The sequence below is a fragment of the Lampetra fluviatilis genome, chromosome 25 (assembly GCF_964198595.1).
Source record: "Lampetra fluviatilis chromosome 25, kcLamFluv1.1, whole genome shotgun sequence".
Lineage (NCBI taxonomy): Eukaryota > Metazoa > Chordata > Hyperoartia > Petromyzontiformes > Petromyzontidae > Lampetra > Lampetra fluviatilis.
Window position 1 is genome coordinate 9950818 of NC_136299.1, and position 18840 is coordinate 9969657.

The 18840-nt window shown below is 52.9% G+C and overlaps 2 protein-coding genes across 2 annotated transcripts in view; both read right to left on the bottom strand.

Moving 5' to 3' along the window:
* Positions 1 to 1991: 1991 nt before the first annotated feature.
* LOC144941624 (multiple coagulation factor deficiency protein 2 homolog) lies at positions 1992 to 5570 on the bottom strand. Its single transcript, XM_078867942.1, has 4 exons — positions 4695 to 5570; positions 3545 to 3631; positions 2431 to 2552; positions 1992 to 2137 (listed from the first exon to the last, which is right to left on the bottom strand). Exons 1-4 carry the CDS (start codon positions 4844 to 4846, stop codon positions 1992 to 1994), a joined length of 507 nt encoding a protein of 168 aa, XP_078724068.1. The 5' UTR covers positions 4847 to 5570.
* Positions 5571 to 6972: 1402 nt separating this feature from the next.
* LOC144941803 (fasciculation and elongation protein zeta-2-like) overlaps positions 6973 to 18840 on the bottom strand; it is a 50404-nt gene continuing 38536 nt past the window's right edge. The window contains exons 5-9 of the mRNA XM_078868251.1: positions 17624 to 17892; positions 15702 to 15782; positions 14158 to 14233; positions 13655 to 13720; positions 6973 to 11281 (exon numbers count right to left, since the gene is read on the bottom strand). Coding sequence (XP_078724377.1) covers positions 11265 to 11281; positions 13655 to 13720; positions 14158 to 14233; positions 15702 to 15782; positions 17624 to 17892 — 509 coding nt within the window. The 3' untranslated portion in view covers positions 6973 to 11264. The remainder of the gene's footprint in view (positions 11282 to 13654; positions 13721 to 14157; positions 14234 to 15701; positions 15783 to 17623; positions 17893 to 18840) is intronic.

An 18840-nucleotide genomic window follows, 5' to 3' on the forward strand; every position in this document is an offset into this window, starting at 1 on the left:
CCTTCGAGAGCCGTGTCTTGCTTAATAGGTGCTCGCTAACAGCACTTAGCCCACCTAATAAAGGCTACGTAGGGTAGGGGTGGGAGCGGTGGCGCAGTGGTTAGCGTACTAGGCTACGAATCTGGCTAAGTGTGCTTCCCGGAGGACAGGGCCAGCCAACAATCCGTGGCTCGTGATATGTGAACCGGCCTTTGGCGTCGCCTAGATCGACTCGGCCTTAAATAGGCGCAGTACCTGGTGCATTTTTTTTGAGAACGTCAAAGCTGGGGAGACGAAGGCGTGGCGCCGATGAGATCACCAGCCCTCTCACCAAGCGGCTCCCGAGAGGCGCTCGCTCAGCTGACGGTACTTTCCGCAACTAAGCAGGAGATGAAGGGGAAGTGGAGGGAGCCGACGTTTGCGTTGTAGTTGGTTCGTGCGAGCGGTGCGCGTCTGGAAGTCACGGGGGGGCTCAGAACCCGTTCAGAATTCAGATCTCACTCGACCCCCGACGCCCGCTGTATATTCGGAGTTTGCATGTTTACTCTGGCCCGTGGTGGCGTGGATTTTTTTTGTTTTTACCCTGTGCTAGATGAAGAACCTCCCCACGCCGTGCGGTCACATGGTTTGGTTTAGTGGTGTTACCGATGGTGGCGATAGTGGGAGTGGTGGCGGAGCGGTTAGCGCTACGCTGCGCTATGAACCCGGCTCACGGCCAACATCAGTGGAGGTTATCTGGACCGGTCCTGGGCCTCCCCTTCAGTCGATTCAGTCTCAGTGGAGTACCTAGTGCGATGTACAACAACATCGCCACTGGGGAGACAAAGGCGGTCGGGCGTGGTGGTTGCCACCCACCCCTTCGTGTGCCGTGCCGGCGTTCATAGGTGCTACTCGCTAACAGCATTTGCCCCAACAGTCTGTGAAGGCTATACGGGAGATCTTTGTCTTTGTTGGTGATTTAGAGATGGTGGTTGTTGTGACGTGGTAGTACAATAATGATGAAGTTGATTCTGATGGTGAAGGTATTGGTGCTGTTGGTAGTGGTTGTAATAACAGTGATGTGATAATGGTGGTCAGTCGACCCGTGGCACCTGGGTCTGCTCCGTGACCTGCCAGCGGGCGTTCGACACTTCACGTGGCCTCAAGGTGCACATGGCCTGGCACAAGCGTCGTGGTGACGTCACCGCCACTTAGTGGCGAATGGCGGTTGTTGTTGTTGGTGGCCCTTTGTTTGGGCAGAGACAAAGTGACAGAAACCATCATCATCAGCATCATCTCTCTTTATTAGATTGCATTCATACACGCAGCCTACCGTTGTAGGCAGCAGAGGGCAGTGTAGTAATAGCCATTGTACTGACCAGCGTGGTGGACAAAAAAGCCCCATCACCTGTACGGCGTGGGCAGGACCACGTGACTCACTTAACCCCCCCCCCCGTTACTCTTCACTCCAAACGCCCCCTCCCTTCACCCCCCTAGTAGCCCCACTCACTGACCCCCCCCCACCACCCCCAGTAGCCCCCCTATTGACCCCCTCCCTTCACCCCCCCTAGTAGCCCCACTCACTGACCCCCCCCCCCACCACCCCCCAGGAACCCCCCTATTGACCCCCCTCCCTTCACCCGCTAGTAGCCCCACTCACTGACCCCCCCCCCCACCACCCCCCAGTAGCCTCACTCACTGACCCCCCCTCCTCTCCCCTTGTCCCCATCCCGACAGTGACCCCCTCCACACACCCCTAGTCCCACCCCCTCGTGACTTCCCTCCCCACCTCCCACCCCACCCAACCCCACCTCCCCCCCCACCTCCCCCCCACCTCCCCCCCCACCCCACCTCCCCCCCCACCCCACCTCCCCCCCACCTCCCCCCCCACCTCCCCCCCCACCTCCCACCCCACCCCACCTCCCCCCCCCACCTCCTACCCCACCTCCCCCCCCCACCTCCCCCCCCACCCCACCTCCCCCCCACCTCCCCCCTCACCTCCCCCCCCCCACCTCCCCCACCGCCCTCTCCCTTCAGGCCCCCTGCCCCTCCCTGGTCTCCGGGGCTTCTGTGACCCCTGCGGTGCGGGCCGTGCGCCCGTGAGCGCGGCTGTACTCGGCGTAGGAGAGGAGGCCGTCTCCGTCAGAGTCGTCCTCCTGCAGAACCTCGTCCACCATCCCTGGTGGCCGCGAGGGGGCGACACGCCATCAACTCGGTTTAGATACGGACGGTCCTCGAATTACGAACACACTTCGTTCCTGAGACCCGTTCGTAAGTCGAACCGTTCGTAAGTCCGTTCGTAAGTCGGTTCTGTAAGTCGGCACACTTTAAGGACTGCTGCTTCGCGACAGTTATTTATCAAGGACCAGCACCGTCTCGTATTGACACCACGCAGTACCGAATCCGATAAAAATATCTCTTCTTCTGATTATCGTTATTTTGGTTGCCGAGCCCTGCAATGGGAGAGCTCACGCTCGTAGACGGCGAGTCGCTCCTCTGGACCCACGGCGCCCAGCGATTCCTGCAGGGTGTCCGCCAGCGCCGACAGCATCTCGAGGCCGTCCAGGCACGAGTTGCCGTCAAAGTCGTGCATCCTGCGGCACAGTTCAGGCGTCCGTTCGGGGACACAAAACAAGGGCAGGAAGCGCCGCATTCCCTGCAGAAATCTTTTTGGCAACACAAAATGTGAAACGGTAAATCTGCGTTCCGGATGTGTGTTGTTAAAGGGACTATTGGCAAATTGGCCTCCACTAGAGATATACTGGATAGAGCGCTCCCCCCAGCCCACCGTAGTCCAATAGGGTATTTGGCCTACTCTTCCACGCTGGCCACACTTTACCCCACCACGTGCGACATTCCCACCCGACTGGCTCTGGTCAATTAATTTATACTGCTGGGTGGACAGAGGCGGCAGGGGTCGGTGGTTGTGGGGAGTAACGATTTAAGAAACTTGCCACCCGTGTTTCAACTGCTGCGCCGGGAGAGACGGCGATACATTTCCCATTGGATACTTTCCGGAAGACCTAACAGGGAATGGGCCTGACGACGACACAATCATAAGAAGAGAAAGAAAGTGCACACTACCTGAGCGTATTGGCACAAGACAGAGAGGAAAGTGGAAAGAAATTACGAAATGTGCAGTGGACACCTACGGGACTATCTGCCCATGAATCGTGATGGTGATGATGATGAAAAATATTGTGATGGCAATGATGAATGATGATGATCGTGATGGTGAAAACTATTGTGATGGTCACAATGAAAAATATTGTGATGGTAATGATGAATGATGATGACCGTGATGGTGACGATGAAAAATATAGTGATGATCGTGATGATGATGATCGTGAGGATGATCGTGATGGTGATGATGAAAAATATTGTAATGGTAATGATGAATGATGATGACCGTGATGGTGACGATGAAAAATATAGTGTTGATCGTGATGATGATGATCGTGATGATGATCGTGATGGTGATGATGAAATTTTTTTTCTGGGGGCCTCCCAACTCCCTGGACCTCCCTTAACCGCCACAAATCTCGTGGTGTCAAAAAAAAGCCACTTAAAACCCAGCGCCACTCACGTGAAATAATAAAACTCCTGTTCCGCCTCGCTCATCTTGGACACGTCCACCTCCCCCACGTGTCCCTTCAGCTCCTCCTCCAGGTGACTACAAAACGACGGACGCAGGTGTCGCGCGCACGTCGAACGGCACGTGGCACCTTCGTTACCCCTCTCGTCCCAACACCCAGCGCCGCCGTCACATACGTACGCATGAATGCTGAATTTCTTTCGCACCGTACGTAGCCGATCGTGCCACTCGGTAGGTGCGGGGGGGGGGGGGAAGGACAACAAACTAAACGCACAAACACACGCAAGAAACACTGTTCTAAAATAAATGAGTTTTTAATCTGTCACGAGGAAAGATCAGATGAGAGATTCACGCCGCTATGTTTATGCCTTCACGGAAACCACGGCAGGGGTCGGATTGATTTTCGCCCGCTTTCAGTTCTCCGAATCAGCCTCTCCCTTGTCTTCTCAGATCAGCTGGCCGGAAATCAAAATAACAATGAGACTTTTTTTCTTGAAATCAGTAAAAAACAAAAACAACTTTAATATTTCGAGAGCCGCAATGCATACCGTGAATACCAAACTGTCCTTAATGAGCCGAATTCCTCCCCGGATCCGCAGGTTGCAGACCTCCCGTCTTAGATTTTCTCTCCCCATGACCCATGCCATGTGTTTTTTTCTGTGATGCATAACATCGCCTCGAGTATCCAAGTACAACGGGGCTCTATAAGTGCAATTTATCATCATCACATCATTATTGTTGTAAGTGGGGGCGGTCGCAATTTCTCGTTCGATATTTTTTTCTCCGGAACGCTGCTATGCTGGCTTGGGAGTCGGGGTTATCGGCGTAACGCACTACCCACTACAGTACAAGGTGCACCTCATCAATTAGCGCGAGTAGGTGAGTGGGTGAGCAGATGTGCCAAACACCGCCAAGGGATGCATCTTGACGTCTTGGTGGACGCGACGCGGCACAAACCGTGCCATCATCGGGCTTCAACTGCCCTTCGTGTCGCGCCGGTGCAGTTGCACCGCCTGCACACCCGATGGCCACATCTCACACGCGCTCTTGGCACGATCACAAACTGCCCGTTGACGAGCAAACCACGTGACCTGACTCCCCCAAGATGTTCAAAAGACGCTGCTGCTCGCGGTTCACTTACTTGCGGTCGGTGATCGCGGTCTTGTTGTGGAATATGTTGCCGATCAGGAAGCCTTCCCCCCCGCCGGGGGGCACAGGAACGTGATCGTCTCCCCGACACGCGGCCAGCACCACGGCCATCCCCAGGAGGCCCACCAACCCCATGGCCGGCATCGTCCACCTTGAGTAAAGATCCAGTCAAGTTGGGTGCTCAACCCGGTGATTGAAGAGTCTACACCGATGGCTTTGGTAGCCGGTCTCTGGGGCGCAAGCCTCGGGACTTTTGAGTCTCGATCCGCGCCCCACCTGTGGTCTTTCCCACGGTAGCGGGCAGCCAACCAGCTGAACACACAGCGCGAATTTCCCATTTGTTCAGGGAGAGACACAAAACACCTTGGCACGCTGTTGAGCGGCTGGGTGGCCCAGGTATGTACGAGTGTCGGATTGGTACCGCAGAGTTGCCGAGGCCCCGTCAGGGTTCTCGGCACCGGTGATTAAAACCGGAATCTCCAAGTTGGAGGGGCGATGATGGCCTCAGCCCGGCCACCAAACAAAAAAACAAACAAACGCCGATCGCATTAAAATTGAACAAATTCATTGGTGATGCTGTTGCTGCGTTGGCATTGGTGCACTAGCACCAATTAAAACACAACTCCACACATTCGTCAATAATACTGCCTTAAAAACAAGAAAGTAATTGAACTCAGGCAATTAGATTCTACATTTATTTTGGATAAATTCCAGCTCTAAGAATGAAAGAAATATGGTGTTCAATGTCACACGACAAACATTACTCTTGGTGGCAAGGCGAATGATAAAGGGCTGTTCCCGACTGTTGAAACAGGTCACTCAAAGAGATCTCAGCTGTAGCTCTGATATTCACTTCCACGGGCTGTTCTCAAATAATACAGGGTCCCTATGGTGACACGATGCCAATAGCACAGTTGAGCTATTCAACTGGGGGAAATTGTTAAATATTTGTTTTTTATTTAAAGAAACCCAGATGATTTGTCGAGTCTTGCTGAATTAGCCCTTCTTGACTTGCCTGGTTATCCCAGTTCACAGGGTATGATTGTTTATTTCAACAAGATAGCCTCACCGAGTCTCAAGACAGCTTTGCAGGAGGATTCTGGCCTGGTACGTTTGGCCGTGATAAAAGAGACAATGATTGTTCTCTTTCTCCCTGCTCTGAAGAACCCCAGTCTATAATTCTACATTACGATGGACTGACAGATGGTTGAACATGTTTTATTTGAATTACTTTCGCGTTGATAAGGGTGTCATTCTTAGTACGCTGTGTGTCAACCTGACAAGAATTTACCCACGAAATACATCAAGAGTTTTAACCAACTCTTTTAACGCTCAACTTTTGCTACAATTCAAAGCAAGCGTGTGCAGACTAAAGACATCTATAATCAGCACAGCTGTCATTGGCATTTGCCAAGTTATAATCAAATGACGAACACACAACATTCCTAATCACCACAACAGATCTGCGTAGCGTAGGCAGAGCGATGCTCTGAACAAACCCAGAGCACCAATTGGCCCAGTTTTGCACCATTCTTCCACAAGTTCCACACACGCATCTCATTCCAGTCGGGTCTCTCTCGGCATCGCGTCGCGAGATACCCACGGTGCGCTTCCCCCCCATCCAGACCTGATCCCGCGGCGAGCGAAAGCCCCTGGCTCGTTCGAGAACAAAGATTCACGGCCGTGAAGGTAACGGCGCAGGCGACGGTGTTCTTGGCGGCGGAGACATCGGCACCTCCACTTCGGCACCTCCACTTCGGCACCTCCACTTGGGCTTGCACTCGGCACGGAAGTCGGGGGGACGCGGGAGAAGGGTGGTTGGGCGAGGTTTCGCCAGGGCCAGCTGGGGCCTGCGTCTGATTTGTAAGTTTGACAGCCGCTGATATAAAAAGTTGCTCTCCCGTGGCCGGAAGAAATAAAAACGCGCTTCCGTCCAGAGCTATCCCGTGCCGCAGCACGCCTGACTCAATGACATATTCATGCGATCTAACCCAGAGCCAGAAAAAAAGAGAAATAGCGAGACACACACAAACTCTAAATATACAGGCATCAGGGTCGGGATCGAACCCACGACCTCCTGCATACCAGGTGAGGTAGTTAACATCTCGCCACTGTGGCACCCACTTCCAATAATCCAAAGTTATTTTTAAACATTCATTTCCCCAACTTCAGCGGCAAAACCGTGACGGCCATCTCAAATAGCAACACAGCGCAATCCACAGGCACGCAGCGGAAGACCGGCAGAGGACAAGGCAAATAAAGAATCGCAAACATTGTTTGTTTAGAAGTTGTTACCTTTATCCATCATCGTGGAGTCTGTATCAGCATCATCATCATCATCACATGTACACACCTAAGACATGCATCGACATTAATCCGTGGGGAAACTGTGATTTGCATCCAGCAGTTGAGAGGCTTCTATCAGAACATGAAATGGGTACATGGCCAGTGACAAATCACCGGAGGCGAATCATCGCACGCAAACTCTCGCTACTTAAGTTATTGTAACATGGAGAAGGGGGGGGGGAAACGATTGTGTATCAAAGGAACGCAAATGTTTCTTGGCGGCTCAACAGAAGCTCAACAACACGCTGGAGTATTTGTTCGTAGTGGGGTTTTGTAGTAACGATGAACAATATGGGTCGTCGTAAGATTATCCGCATGCCTGTGATTAGGAGTAAACCGTTACAAAGGAGATATATACACAAAGAGCCTTGCTGTACAAGTTTCATAGCTACAAACTGAAAAAAAAAAATTTTTGAAATGTTGGAACTCATGATATGCATTCGCTATACCGAGAGTTAAATTGTACGAGTCGTAGTCATATTGATGGGGCGTTCGCAGACAACGTAGAGTTCAATCGGCAGTGCCTCGGTCATCAAATTTCCATCTCGAATCGCCAAAAGGAAATCGCGACTACACCGTGTTACCGCTGCTGCTTTAAAAAAATGGCATGGAGTCGAAAACTCCGCATGTTTACTGCGAGTGGAATTAACGTCTTGATTTGAACATTCCATTCAAGATTCTACAGCCAACGATCGACATGGGAATCCCGGTGCATCCTCCGGACGATCGATTCCACGACATTACTTGCACAAAACATTTTTGGCTGCGACTTCGGTTGAATTCACAGTCGTTTTGAAACGCTGTACCGCGGTTGTATTTTGTATTTTCCCTTCCAAGCGTTAACTTGGTTTGATTGTTTCTCGTCAATTCCAACGCGATAAGATTCACTCCGCCTCAACCCCCCCCGGAGCAACCTGTAACACCTGTTATGCATTGTGCTCACCGATCCGACGACGATGCAGGCTCAACCTGACGAGATCGGGCGATTGGTCACAGGGTGCAAGGTGGGCCCAGCAGAGGGCAGTGCAGCAAAATCCGTTATCGCGCTGCACTTCTGTGCTCCCGCGCCGACCCAGCGCGGGGACGTACGAGCAAATGGTCCCCAGAGGGACGCGCGGTGTGGCAGTGTGGCCACCGATTCAGCAGTTTGATTGACATCAACAGGGCTGCGCGTGCACGCGTGGAAACTTCACTCGGAATCGACACGGACTGATGAGGTGCGAGTGCAAGGTTGGAGGCTTCTGTCCCTCAGGAGCCTCCAGCCTTGCCCGCTGGGGCATCCCGGTCATCGCACCGACTAACTACAAGGAACATCATTATCATCATCGACCACTCACTGATCACGATGCAGCCAAGGGGCTCGTATTCGATCACGGTAAAATGGGCGGGCGAAAACGTTCAAGAGCCCCACAGCGGCATCCTCCAAAGGCCACGCTCGAGGTTGAAGACAATGGTTGTACATCTGTACACGTCAATCGCCCTTTGTCGATCCACTGCTGGATGGGGGTCTCCCCACGCTCGGCGGGTTACGTTGGGGTTAGTTTGATCATGCTTCGCCGCGCTCGTCAGTGTGGGCTGGTGAAGGCGATGTGCTTAGACGTGGGGGCACATAGGTACAGTACAACAATTCATTTTGCTCAACTGCCCTTCGCGGCCTGCGATGTGTCCCCGCGGCTTATGGCGCCGGTTTGACGCAAGGTGGTCGCCCATCCAGGTCCAAGCTACGCAGGCATCAATGGCCGCTTCGCTTACGAGATCCGACGATAAGCAGGTGCATTGCCAGCGCGTTGAGGTGTGTGTGGTCACTTGAACCTCATGACCCGCACGACGCGAGGAGGCTTTTATCTAGCAGTGGATTGACAAAGCGGGAGGCGTACGCATGCAGACGAGAGCTTTAGAGGCCAAGCCGGCTTGCTGGTGGTAATTGTACTCGCATTCGCAAGTCGCGATAAAAATTTATCCTGATGCTGGCATCAAGATAGGGAATGCTCCACTTTTCCACGATGTGAAATCAATGGTCCCGATGTGCGGCATAACCAACCCCCTCCGCCACCACCCATAGAACAATGGCACAACCCCGAGGTGCCATTGGGCCTCCTTACAACCTGGAACGTTCCATGTTTGTGCAGGGGTGGGGGGGGGGGTTTGAAGGATACATCCATGTGACTTGAATGGAGAATTGACGATGGAAGGGGCTTGACACGGGCGTAAATGTGAAATCCATTAAATTATTTGGCCCAAAGTGTTTACGTTTTGCCCCATACTAATTTGTACGTGGAAGCTGCTTACAGCACCGTGAATCAAAATGTAAGCATCTCGAATGTTATTAAGTTATTCATTTTTGTTTACCATTATGAAAACATAGGTAAACCATACAAGTTAATACGCTACATGGAATAAATACTGCATTATTATTATTATTATCACAAACCAAAAAAGCTACAAGTCCATCAGGATCTCAGAAGTTGCGTATGCAGTTATTACGTTCATTAATTTATGTACACTTTAAATAGTTCGCTATTAATTTCCTCTTGGGAAAAACAAGGAAAATATATATTTCAGTGCATAACAATGTGCTGTTATTTGCTTTGAGTGTACATTTTCTGAAAGAGCCAAGCATCTTAAACCAGCCACCGAGCGTGAGGAGTAAAACGGTAGCATCGGAAGCACATTCTCGACATCAGATTTTTGCAGATTTGATTTTAGCATTCGTAGAGCAAACCCAACGTAAGAGGGCCCCCCACCCCCATTCCCTTGGACCTCTCTTCCACTGGACAACCGAGCCACGCCAGGGCCCTGCCAAGCCATGCCGAGCGACTGTGGCAAGATGTTAACTACCTCGCTTGGTATGCAGGAGGTCGTGGGTTCCGACTCTGACGCCTGTTGTATATTTGGAGTTTGCATGTTTCTCTCTCTCCCCGTGGTTGCGTGGATTTTTCTCCGGGTCCTCCGCTTCTTCCCTCCACATTTAGACTCAACATGCGTTGGCTGCTAGAAATTTTCACGTGATAAGCCACTTCATTGAGCTATCATTTGTGGCCAGGTCGCTTCTGAAAGAGCTATATAGTTCAGTGGGCCTTAGCTGCTATAATAAAAATTGCTCATCGTTTAAATTTCGATTTAAAGCTTTCGTGACTGCAGGGATTCATATTCTTGGATCTTTCGGCACGTGACTTTACCGAAAGATCCAAGAATATAGCTCATAGTTTAGTAGAGCCAACTCGGGAGGGGCCACGTTATTTTTCCACTGCGGAACCCAAACCGTGCCGCCGACGTCGCAAACGCGTCAGGACGCGTGTCGGTGACGAGGCGACACACCGTGTTGCAGTGGCATCAAGTGACGGCGCACGAAAGGACTGCGTCATCAAATAGAACTCCTGGCCGCGCTTGGGCCCCGAGCCAGATTCAGGTGTCTCGCGAGGCCAGCGTAGCACGGTTTGGTTCCAGTTCGGCTCGGCACGGCAGACAGCCGGTTGAAAACCACCCGTACCGAGTGGGTCTCCTCGCGCTGGCTCGGCTAGCTAATGCCAGTGGAAAAAGAGGTGTTAACAACTGACACACCCTGGTTTGCTACGAATGCAAATGCTCGCTATTACTGCTTTAGGAAATAGATTTTGGTCAGTGCGCAAACGCCACATACTTGATTTTCGAGAAAATTCAGCACGTTGCTTTTTCGTTTTGTTTCCCGCTGCCCATGATCGATGGCGGGTCCAGCATTTCCGGCAGAAGCAGCGGCCTCTCGTTGCGCGCGTGCGCTGGTCGCTAAAGCTTTACAGTTGGGCTGCTTTGCTCCTCAAGACCGGCTCACACCCCGAAGATGTACGTACAGAGACAGCTGATCGCTCGCTCGCTCGGTGGGGTGGCGTGGGGTGGGAGAGAAAGACTCAAGTGGTGATGGAACGTTAAAAGCTCCGGTTCAAACGATATACACATGCCACGCCATTGCACATTGACCCACAAACGCTAGACTACGCACGCTTTACTCGCTACCACTCACGAATAGTGGACACCTAAACGGGGGGGGGGCTATGGCACACCGTCCGATCGGCGAGCGTCGCCTCACGAGGTTCCCGTCGCGCGCCTCCTCCCCCCGCTGCGCTGCGGTCCAGCGTTTGTTCCCCATCGCCCGCCTCGTTCTCCTCTTCCTCCTCCTCCTCCTCTTCCTCCTCCTCCTCTCGCTCCCTCCCACCCCCAACCCCCAGCCCCTTGTTCGCTTTTAAGTCGGACAAAGCACTGTGGAAAGGAAGAGGGAAGCGAAGCAAAATGAAAGCGACGAATGCGTGCGGCGCGTGTGCAGCACGAGCACATTCCTGGGAGGCTCAACGGGGGACACACACACACACGTGGCGAGCTCGCAGCCCCACCCTCTGCCCCGCCTACCTTTACACAGCCCCGCCCACTCAACCCACTATCCCCACCCAGCGAGTGGCTTCCCTCTTGGCCGAAATTGGCCTCGCCTGTTCAGAGGCCCTGCCCACTACCCAGGGAGCCCCGCCCACTACTCGGGCAGCCCTGCCCTGCGCCCATGTCATTAGTCGAGAGCGAGGGCAGGACGTAGAAAATATGGGACAATATCTTGATTTTCGCAAATGCTCTGGGAGACTAGAGCAGCCTTTCTTAAGCCACTGCAACTGTCCAGTCCCGTTGAAACTGGGACATCCTGTGGTTGCTTTACACGTGTGAACATGAAAATAACACATCAGATGAAGACAAGGGCCTCCAGATGGTTCTGCTTGTACAACATTGCAAAGCCAATTAAGATCATTAGGAATGTGTGTGTTCATCGTTTGACAAACGTCATTGCAGCTATGCCAAATGCCGGATAATAAAATGCATTCATGTGCATAATCTAAGCTTGAATCAAACTGACATCTCAAGCGTAAATAGCGTTAAAAGACGACGTTTGCTTGGCAAAGTATACGACCAAACACCGGCTAAAGTCTAAACAGCACGACAAACCCATGACAATGATGCAGTGCGGTTAGCAAAAACGTCGCTCCACCTCCACTCCTCCCCCTACCCAGCCAGCAGAAGCCAAACAACCAATCACATGGCTGCGGACTGAGCTCCGTTACCGGCAAGCCACCGCCGATTGGCTGCTTTACTACGAGAGGGCGGGACTCGGTGGGTAGACGCGTAGGCGACAGGTGGGAAGGTTCGGGTAGAGCCAACAAAGGTCACGTAGGGTCACGTAAGGTCCGGGTCGGGTCAAGTAGGGTCGGGTCAAGTAGGGTCGGGTAGGAATCACTACAAGGAGAGCGCCAGGTAAGGCTACGCAGAGTGGGGTTCGCAGGTCGTGATGCTCGCAGTCCACAACGCGGATACAGTGTTGAAGCCAAGGCAGCCTTCACTCAAGGCTGCCGGGGGGGGGGGGGGGAGGGGGGGGGACATTTAAACAAAATACACTTGCATGGTCATGCATCACCCCGGATGCGGTAGCGAGTCAATATGGCATGGTGGCGGAAGGTTTGCTGGTTGGTGCGACAATAGTTGCCACACCATAGCAGCAATCGCTCCTTCACCACCACCACCACTGTCTACCCCAGAAGATCAGAAGAGTGAGACATTTGCTTATGCAACGACCAGAGGGGGCAGGACCAATGCTAAAGCAGGGAAGCGAGGTAAAGTGTGCGTCGCGTCCACACGGACGGCTACGCGCAGCACCGCCACCGCTGCGGCCGCAAAGCCCCGGCGACACGTACCGAACTAATCACAGGTAACACAAGTTGCACAACACGGTGGGGGAGGCTAAGCGGCGAAGCTGAGAACAAACCTTGGAATAAAAAATAAAAAGTCCCTTCATACGAGAGCTATGTCGCAAAAACACACCGCACGCACCGCACGCACCGCACGCACCCACACGCACCCACACGCATCACATGCACACACCACACGCACCGCACGCACCGCATGCACACACCACACGCACCACACGCCAACAAATGGAAAATCAGAGATGAACACGGCGGAAACATAACAATATGAAGACACGCGTTTTAGTTCAAAGGGAGACGGGACATGGGTGTGACATTTCCGAGAAAAAAAATCTTGGCTGTGAAAATAGCGCCTCCATGGTTACGATTTGCGATGCAAATAAAAGCGATATTTTGGTTAACAACGCGTTTCTCTGGTCCATGCCGCAGTCTGCCAGTCACTTCGTTAACCTTCACGATTCGCAGGTTGCGTTCGGCCCACGGAACGTGACGCAGAGAGCGTTTCGGGATGGGCAGTGTGTGCCGTCTTTCCCCGGCCCACTACCCCCTGAGCCTCACCGGTTTTTTTTTCGTATCTCGGAGCGAGCTGCAAGGCAAGAGTTTTAGCCACAGCTAACGTTAAAGGGGCGCCGCGGTGGCGAGATGTTACCTACCTCGCCTGGTATACAGGGGGTCGTGGGTTCAATCGCGACCTTCGAGCCTTGATATTTGGAGTTTGCAACTCTGTCTCTCCCCGTGGTGGTGTGGATTTTTGATCGTGGCTGATAATGCCGACGAGGGACCATTTGACGAGACAACAACAAGATATACGGGGTGGGGCGCTGTGCGTCGTGTTCCCATCGCCAGATGACTCGCCAACCCCAACCGGTAGTACGCGGTCACCTTATCTCACCTTTGAGGATGTAGTCTGTGAGTAGCGCTGGGACCTTGTCGCTGTCATCCTTCATTGCGTTTAAAACTGGAACGGAAAAGGTTTTTTTTGACGTTAGAGGATTATCGGCCGAGGTGGGAAAAAATAACCAATGCACTCCCAATATTGACAGCTCAAGTTTCACGGAACGGAAGGCGAACTTCTGCGCTTGCTGACCTCGCCAAAAAGTTTACGGAATACGTTGTGGGATGCGTGTGCGTGCAGAAGCGTTCATCATCAAGCGACCCCGATTTCTGAACATTCTGCAGAAGTTGACGATGCTGGGCTGACAACATCTCGTACGCTCGGTCAGTCAAAACGTGACGTATTCACGCCGATCGATTTGGAATTCAAATAGCGTGACCATAATATGTAATAGAATTATTTTTTCGTTGCATGTACGTACAGAAAACCCATTACGTGCATAAGTAAAGGAAACAAATGAATCCGCGGTGGTGGTGGGGTAGAGTTTGAGAGGGACTCACTCTTGGTGAGGATCTGCAGGTCCTCCACGGACGGGGCACCCATCTTCTTCTCGTAAGGGATGACCGTCGTCAGATACTGGAGGGACGACGACACGGACGTGCAAGACAGAGAGAGAGAGAGAAGTCCTCGTGACCATCGCGGGAGAGCGGACGGCCAGGCCACCGAGCAGGCGGCCCCGGTGGCTCAGAGGACGGAAAGCCGAGCTGCTGGAGAGGCCGGGTTCGAATCCAGGCAACCGCCCGCGATTAAACTGGGTGCTCACTCAATTAGGTTCCGCACTTGAGATGTCACACGTGAGAAATCCGCTTTCCTGCTATGCACTTTGCACGCAGCCTTCGTTCATCAGACTCTCGACTCTTACTTGTCTCTCCATGGGTGACAGAGCACTCTGTTTCTCTGGACCAAGACTGTGGGAACTGTGTGAGAGTTCCAATGGATTCTCTGTCACATGTCATGACAATGGATAGCATAATCGGTACAAAATTGTCAATATTTGTAAGAAGAAATGTGAACTGCCACCAGCTGGCGCCACGCGCCATTCCCAGGGGGAGGTCGGCAATGAAACGGTGGTGGCAGCTTCTTTAGCGGCGGGAGGTTGGCAAAACCTCGGCTAATCCGGACGTCAGGAGAATTATAAATGTCGCTGCTGCAGGCCCGTGGTGCAGCTCGTTCCGTGAGCCACTTGCAAGGAGGAAGGCGTCCGGGTGAAGGAGAGGACACTTCGATGGTCGCCCCCATTACCCCCCTACTGCCCCCCCCCCCCAAGGCTGAATTAACCTTTTTCACTGCGAGCAAAGAGCCGCTCTGGGAGCTGCGCACAAGCCCACGTAATGCGAGGTGGACACTCGTTACAAAGACGTCTGTCTGAGATGAGCGAGTGGGAGGCAAGCTTGTTGAGATTCGACGTGTGGGTATCTCATCGCCCCGGCTACGACCCCCTGTCCGCGAGCCCCCCCCCCCCCCTTCCCTGCCCACGCAGGCACGCACTCGTCCGTTGGGATGATTTTGTCGAAACGGGGCGAACGTCAGCATTCAAGTTTATTTCGTTTGTCCAGGTGAGGGACTCAAAGAGGTCAGGATTAGGGTCTCAGTTGCAAGAGTGACTTGAGTCTCCAAAATGACAAGAGCAAAAACAAGGAAAATAAAGTACAGCAATGAAGCAAGTCGATATGAGAGCCAAATCAACACACGTCACAAGGTGAACTGCTTTAGATGGTAGTGGGCGAGCGGTATTGGACGTGTGGTGGTGGGTGAACAGTGTTGGGTGAGCGTTGGTGGGTGAGCGGGAGTGGGTGAGCGTTGGTGAGTGAGCGTTAGTGGGTGAGCGGCATTGGGTGAGCGGTAGTGGGTGAGCGGTAGTGGGTGAGCGTTGGTGGGTGAGCGTTGGTGGGTGAGCGGTAGTGGGTGAGCGGTAGTGGGTGAGCGTTGGTGGGTGAGCGTTGGTGGGTGAGCGGTAGTGGGTGAGCGGTGTTGGTTGTGTAGTGGTGGGAAAATGGCAACTGGACGAGCGGTGGGTGAATGGGAGTGGGTGAGCGGCGGTCACCTGCTTCTCACATCCTCCGTTTCCGAACGTCTGCCTGATGCCGTTCTGGATGACGTTGGAGAGGTTCTCCATGCTGAAACGCTGCAGCGACACAGACAGAGCAATGTGACCCCGGCACGGGAGACCCAGAGACAGAGCGTCTCCTGTGTGTGTGTGGGATGAGGTGTAACCACGGCTTAAGTTGATTCAAAATTAATTAATTTTCCTCCGGTTAGATCATGTGGGTATGTAAATGAGAGCTATAGCCTCTACCACATCCCGACAGAGGCACGCCAATCAAGTCGCCTCGTAGACAAATGCGCCAACTGATTTGCGTTTCAGAAAAAATGGTATGGAGGGTTTTAGGTTAAATGGACGTGAAACCTACACGATGATCTAACCCCCACTTCCACCCTTCAAAAAATTATTACGAATAATATTGGTCGGTTAAACCGACCGGCCGCTGGTAGACTGCAGTAGGCCTGGAGAGAGGACCGCAGTGGGAGACTCGGCACAGAGCAACTGGACACAACCGCTCAAGGAGGTTCCACGTGTGCTCCGTGTCATTGAGCATGAGGAGCAGTAGTCGTCTCGGCATCACGAGAGATATACTGGATGCAGTGCACCACATGAGAGCCTCTCTGCCCGAGTAAAATTAAAACCCCGAGTATAGAGAGTTGTGGGTTTGTTTATTTTTCATTCAAAGTTAATTTGTAATTTTGATGATAAAAAAAATCAATCTTTGAACAATCCATCTCGTCTAGCTGTCAGAACGTGTACCATTAAATTAATTTCTCATAGGAGCTCCCCTACTGCTTTATGCATGCCAATTTCACAGCCTAGGCAAACATTACTCGGGATTCTAATTCATCTGGTAATTTAATCAAAGCCCAAGCTAATCTTCCCAATGAGATTGGATGGCAACGAGGGGAGCGCGTCAGCGGCGCTGCCAGGCTGCAAACCCTGCCACCCCCCATCACTCCACTATTTTGCCATGTCCTCTTGCTGCCACCTTGCCACACTTCATTGCTGCCACCCGCTAGTTTGCAACACCACCACCTCACTGCCCTGCCAAGCTTAAAATCCTGCCACCCAACTACCTAACAAACCCCACCGCCACGCTGCCATCCCACCACCCACCATCCCAACCTGACCTGCCACCACCTTGTTAAACCTATGACCCTTCACATCTTCATGCCATGCTGGCATGCTTGACACCATCCCAATACCTACCCTCTTGGCACTTCACCACCTTGCCACCCCTTCACTCCTCCACACTGCCTCCCTGCTATCACTTTACTCCCACTTCCCACCCTCATGTCACCCTGCCACGGCATGCTGCTGCTATTCTGGCATCCTACCCCTCTTGCTACATTGCAACAGTGCCACCCCATTAGCCCGCCATTCTCCCGCCTCATCACCCTACTGCTATCCCATCATACCACCAACACCACCAGCCCGCTCCACCCCCTAACCCCACCACACCACCTCACCACCAAAACCAACCATCCGCCACCTCATAGTGCCATCCCACCACCACAAACACAACCCCACCACCACACTGCTACCACCATCGTCATCACGTATGCATGTATGTATATTGAACTTCTTTCACATCGTACGTAGCCAACCGTGCTAACCGAAGGTGTGGGGAACCAACCACCACCCCCCACCACCAATGTCACCCACACCACCACCACCACTGCCACCACTGCACAACTGCCACACCACCACTGCACTACTGCCAACCACCACCACCGCTGCACAACTGCCACACCACCACTGCACTACTGCCAACCACCACCACCGCTGCACAACTGCCACACCACCACCACCACCACCACACAAGCACCAACCTCCACACCACCACCCTCAACGCCGCTCCAACGCCACACCGCCACCGCCACCGCCACGGCCACCGCCGTCACAGCGCCACCACTCACCGCGCTGGGCATGCGGGCGCCGGCGCGCTCCGCCCGGCTGTCGCCGGCGACGCTGCGGCGCTTCTTGCGGCGGAGCGACTCGCGGTGCTCCTTCTGCTTGTTCTGCACGTCGATGAGCGCCGAGATGAAGCTGTTGTTCACCTCCTTCTCGAAGTCGAGCTCGTCGCGCCGCGCCAGCTGCGTCACCAGCTCCTCGGAGAAGCTGCGCGCCGCCGACTCCATCTCCTCCAGCAGCTCCGTGAGCCCCGCCATCGACATGCGCTTCAGCCCTGCGGCGCATCGGCGCGCGGCCACCAGTCACTTCGAGTTTACTGACGACGCTTGCCGCCGCCGCCGCTGCTCGCAACAATAAACTAAACTAATTTTTTTATTTTTACCACGTTTGTTTGCATATTTTGCCACAAGTACGTGAGGTTCATGCAGACTTGATGCCTTGCAATAGGTATCTATTTGGTGTTTGAACATCTTAACACCTGCTTCATTGCCAGAAAGTGTAAAGTCTATTCACATGTTATCGTCATTGTCATTGCCCCGCTGCTGCTGCTGCTGTACATTCGCACAGGAGTGTTCAATCCACACCTATTACACAGACACTTACAAACTAAACTCCCCAAAAAATATTTGTATTTTACCAGCTAAGGCCTACTAAGCTATATAGATATTTTTCTAAAGTGACCTGGTCACAAATGATAGCCCAACGAAGTGGCTCAACATGTGTAACTTTACAGCAGCCAAATACTCTAAACGTGTGATGTCGATTCTAAATGTGGAGGGAAAAACCGGAGGACCCGGAGAAAAATCCACACGACCACCGGTAGAACATGCAAACTCCAAATATACAGCAGGCGTCAGGGTCGGGATCGAACTCACGACTTCCTGTATTCCAGGAGAGGGAGTTAACATCTCACCACCGTGGCGCCCCCAACCACTATGCCACCGTTCCCCACAACTGCCACCGCCACCAAAGCCACAACCATCATCGGCACTGCCAAGAAACCAGTAGTAGGTGCTTGCCAAAAAGTTGCTCTTTAAACCGACGGCAATAAAACAGAAATATCGGCTAACGCAAGGCTCATACACGGTTCAGCGTTTTACTCCTGAAAGCCAAGCGCTATCGATTGCCGCCCACATGACAAACGGTGCAAAGCAGCGGCTCTCCCAGAGAGAGACCACAGATGGATCGCGTGACCTTTAATTTGTTAGAAATCTGTTTCCGC

Excerpts from the sequence above, each read along its gene's own strand:
- LOC144941624 (XM_078867942.1), bottom strand. The coding sequence starts at position 4,846 with ATGCCGGCCATGGGGTTGGTGGGCCTCCTGGGGATGGCCGTGGTGCTG. Across the intron at positions 3,632-4,694 it reads ACCGCGATCACCGACCGCAA|TCACCTGGAGGAGGAGCTGA; the intron begins GTAAGTGAACCG and ends GTCGTTTTGTAG. Across the intron at positions 2,138-2,430 it reads GCGACTCGCCGTCTACGAGC|GGATGGTGGACGAGGTTCTG; the intron begins GTGAGCTCTCCC and ends CGCGGCCACCAG.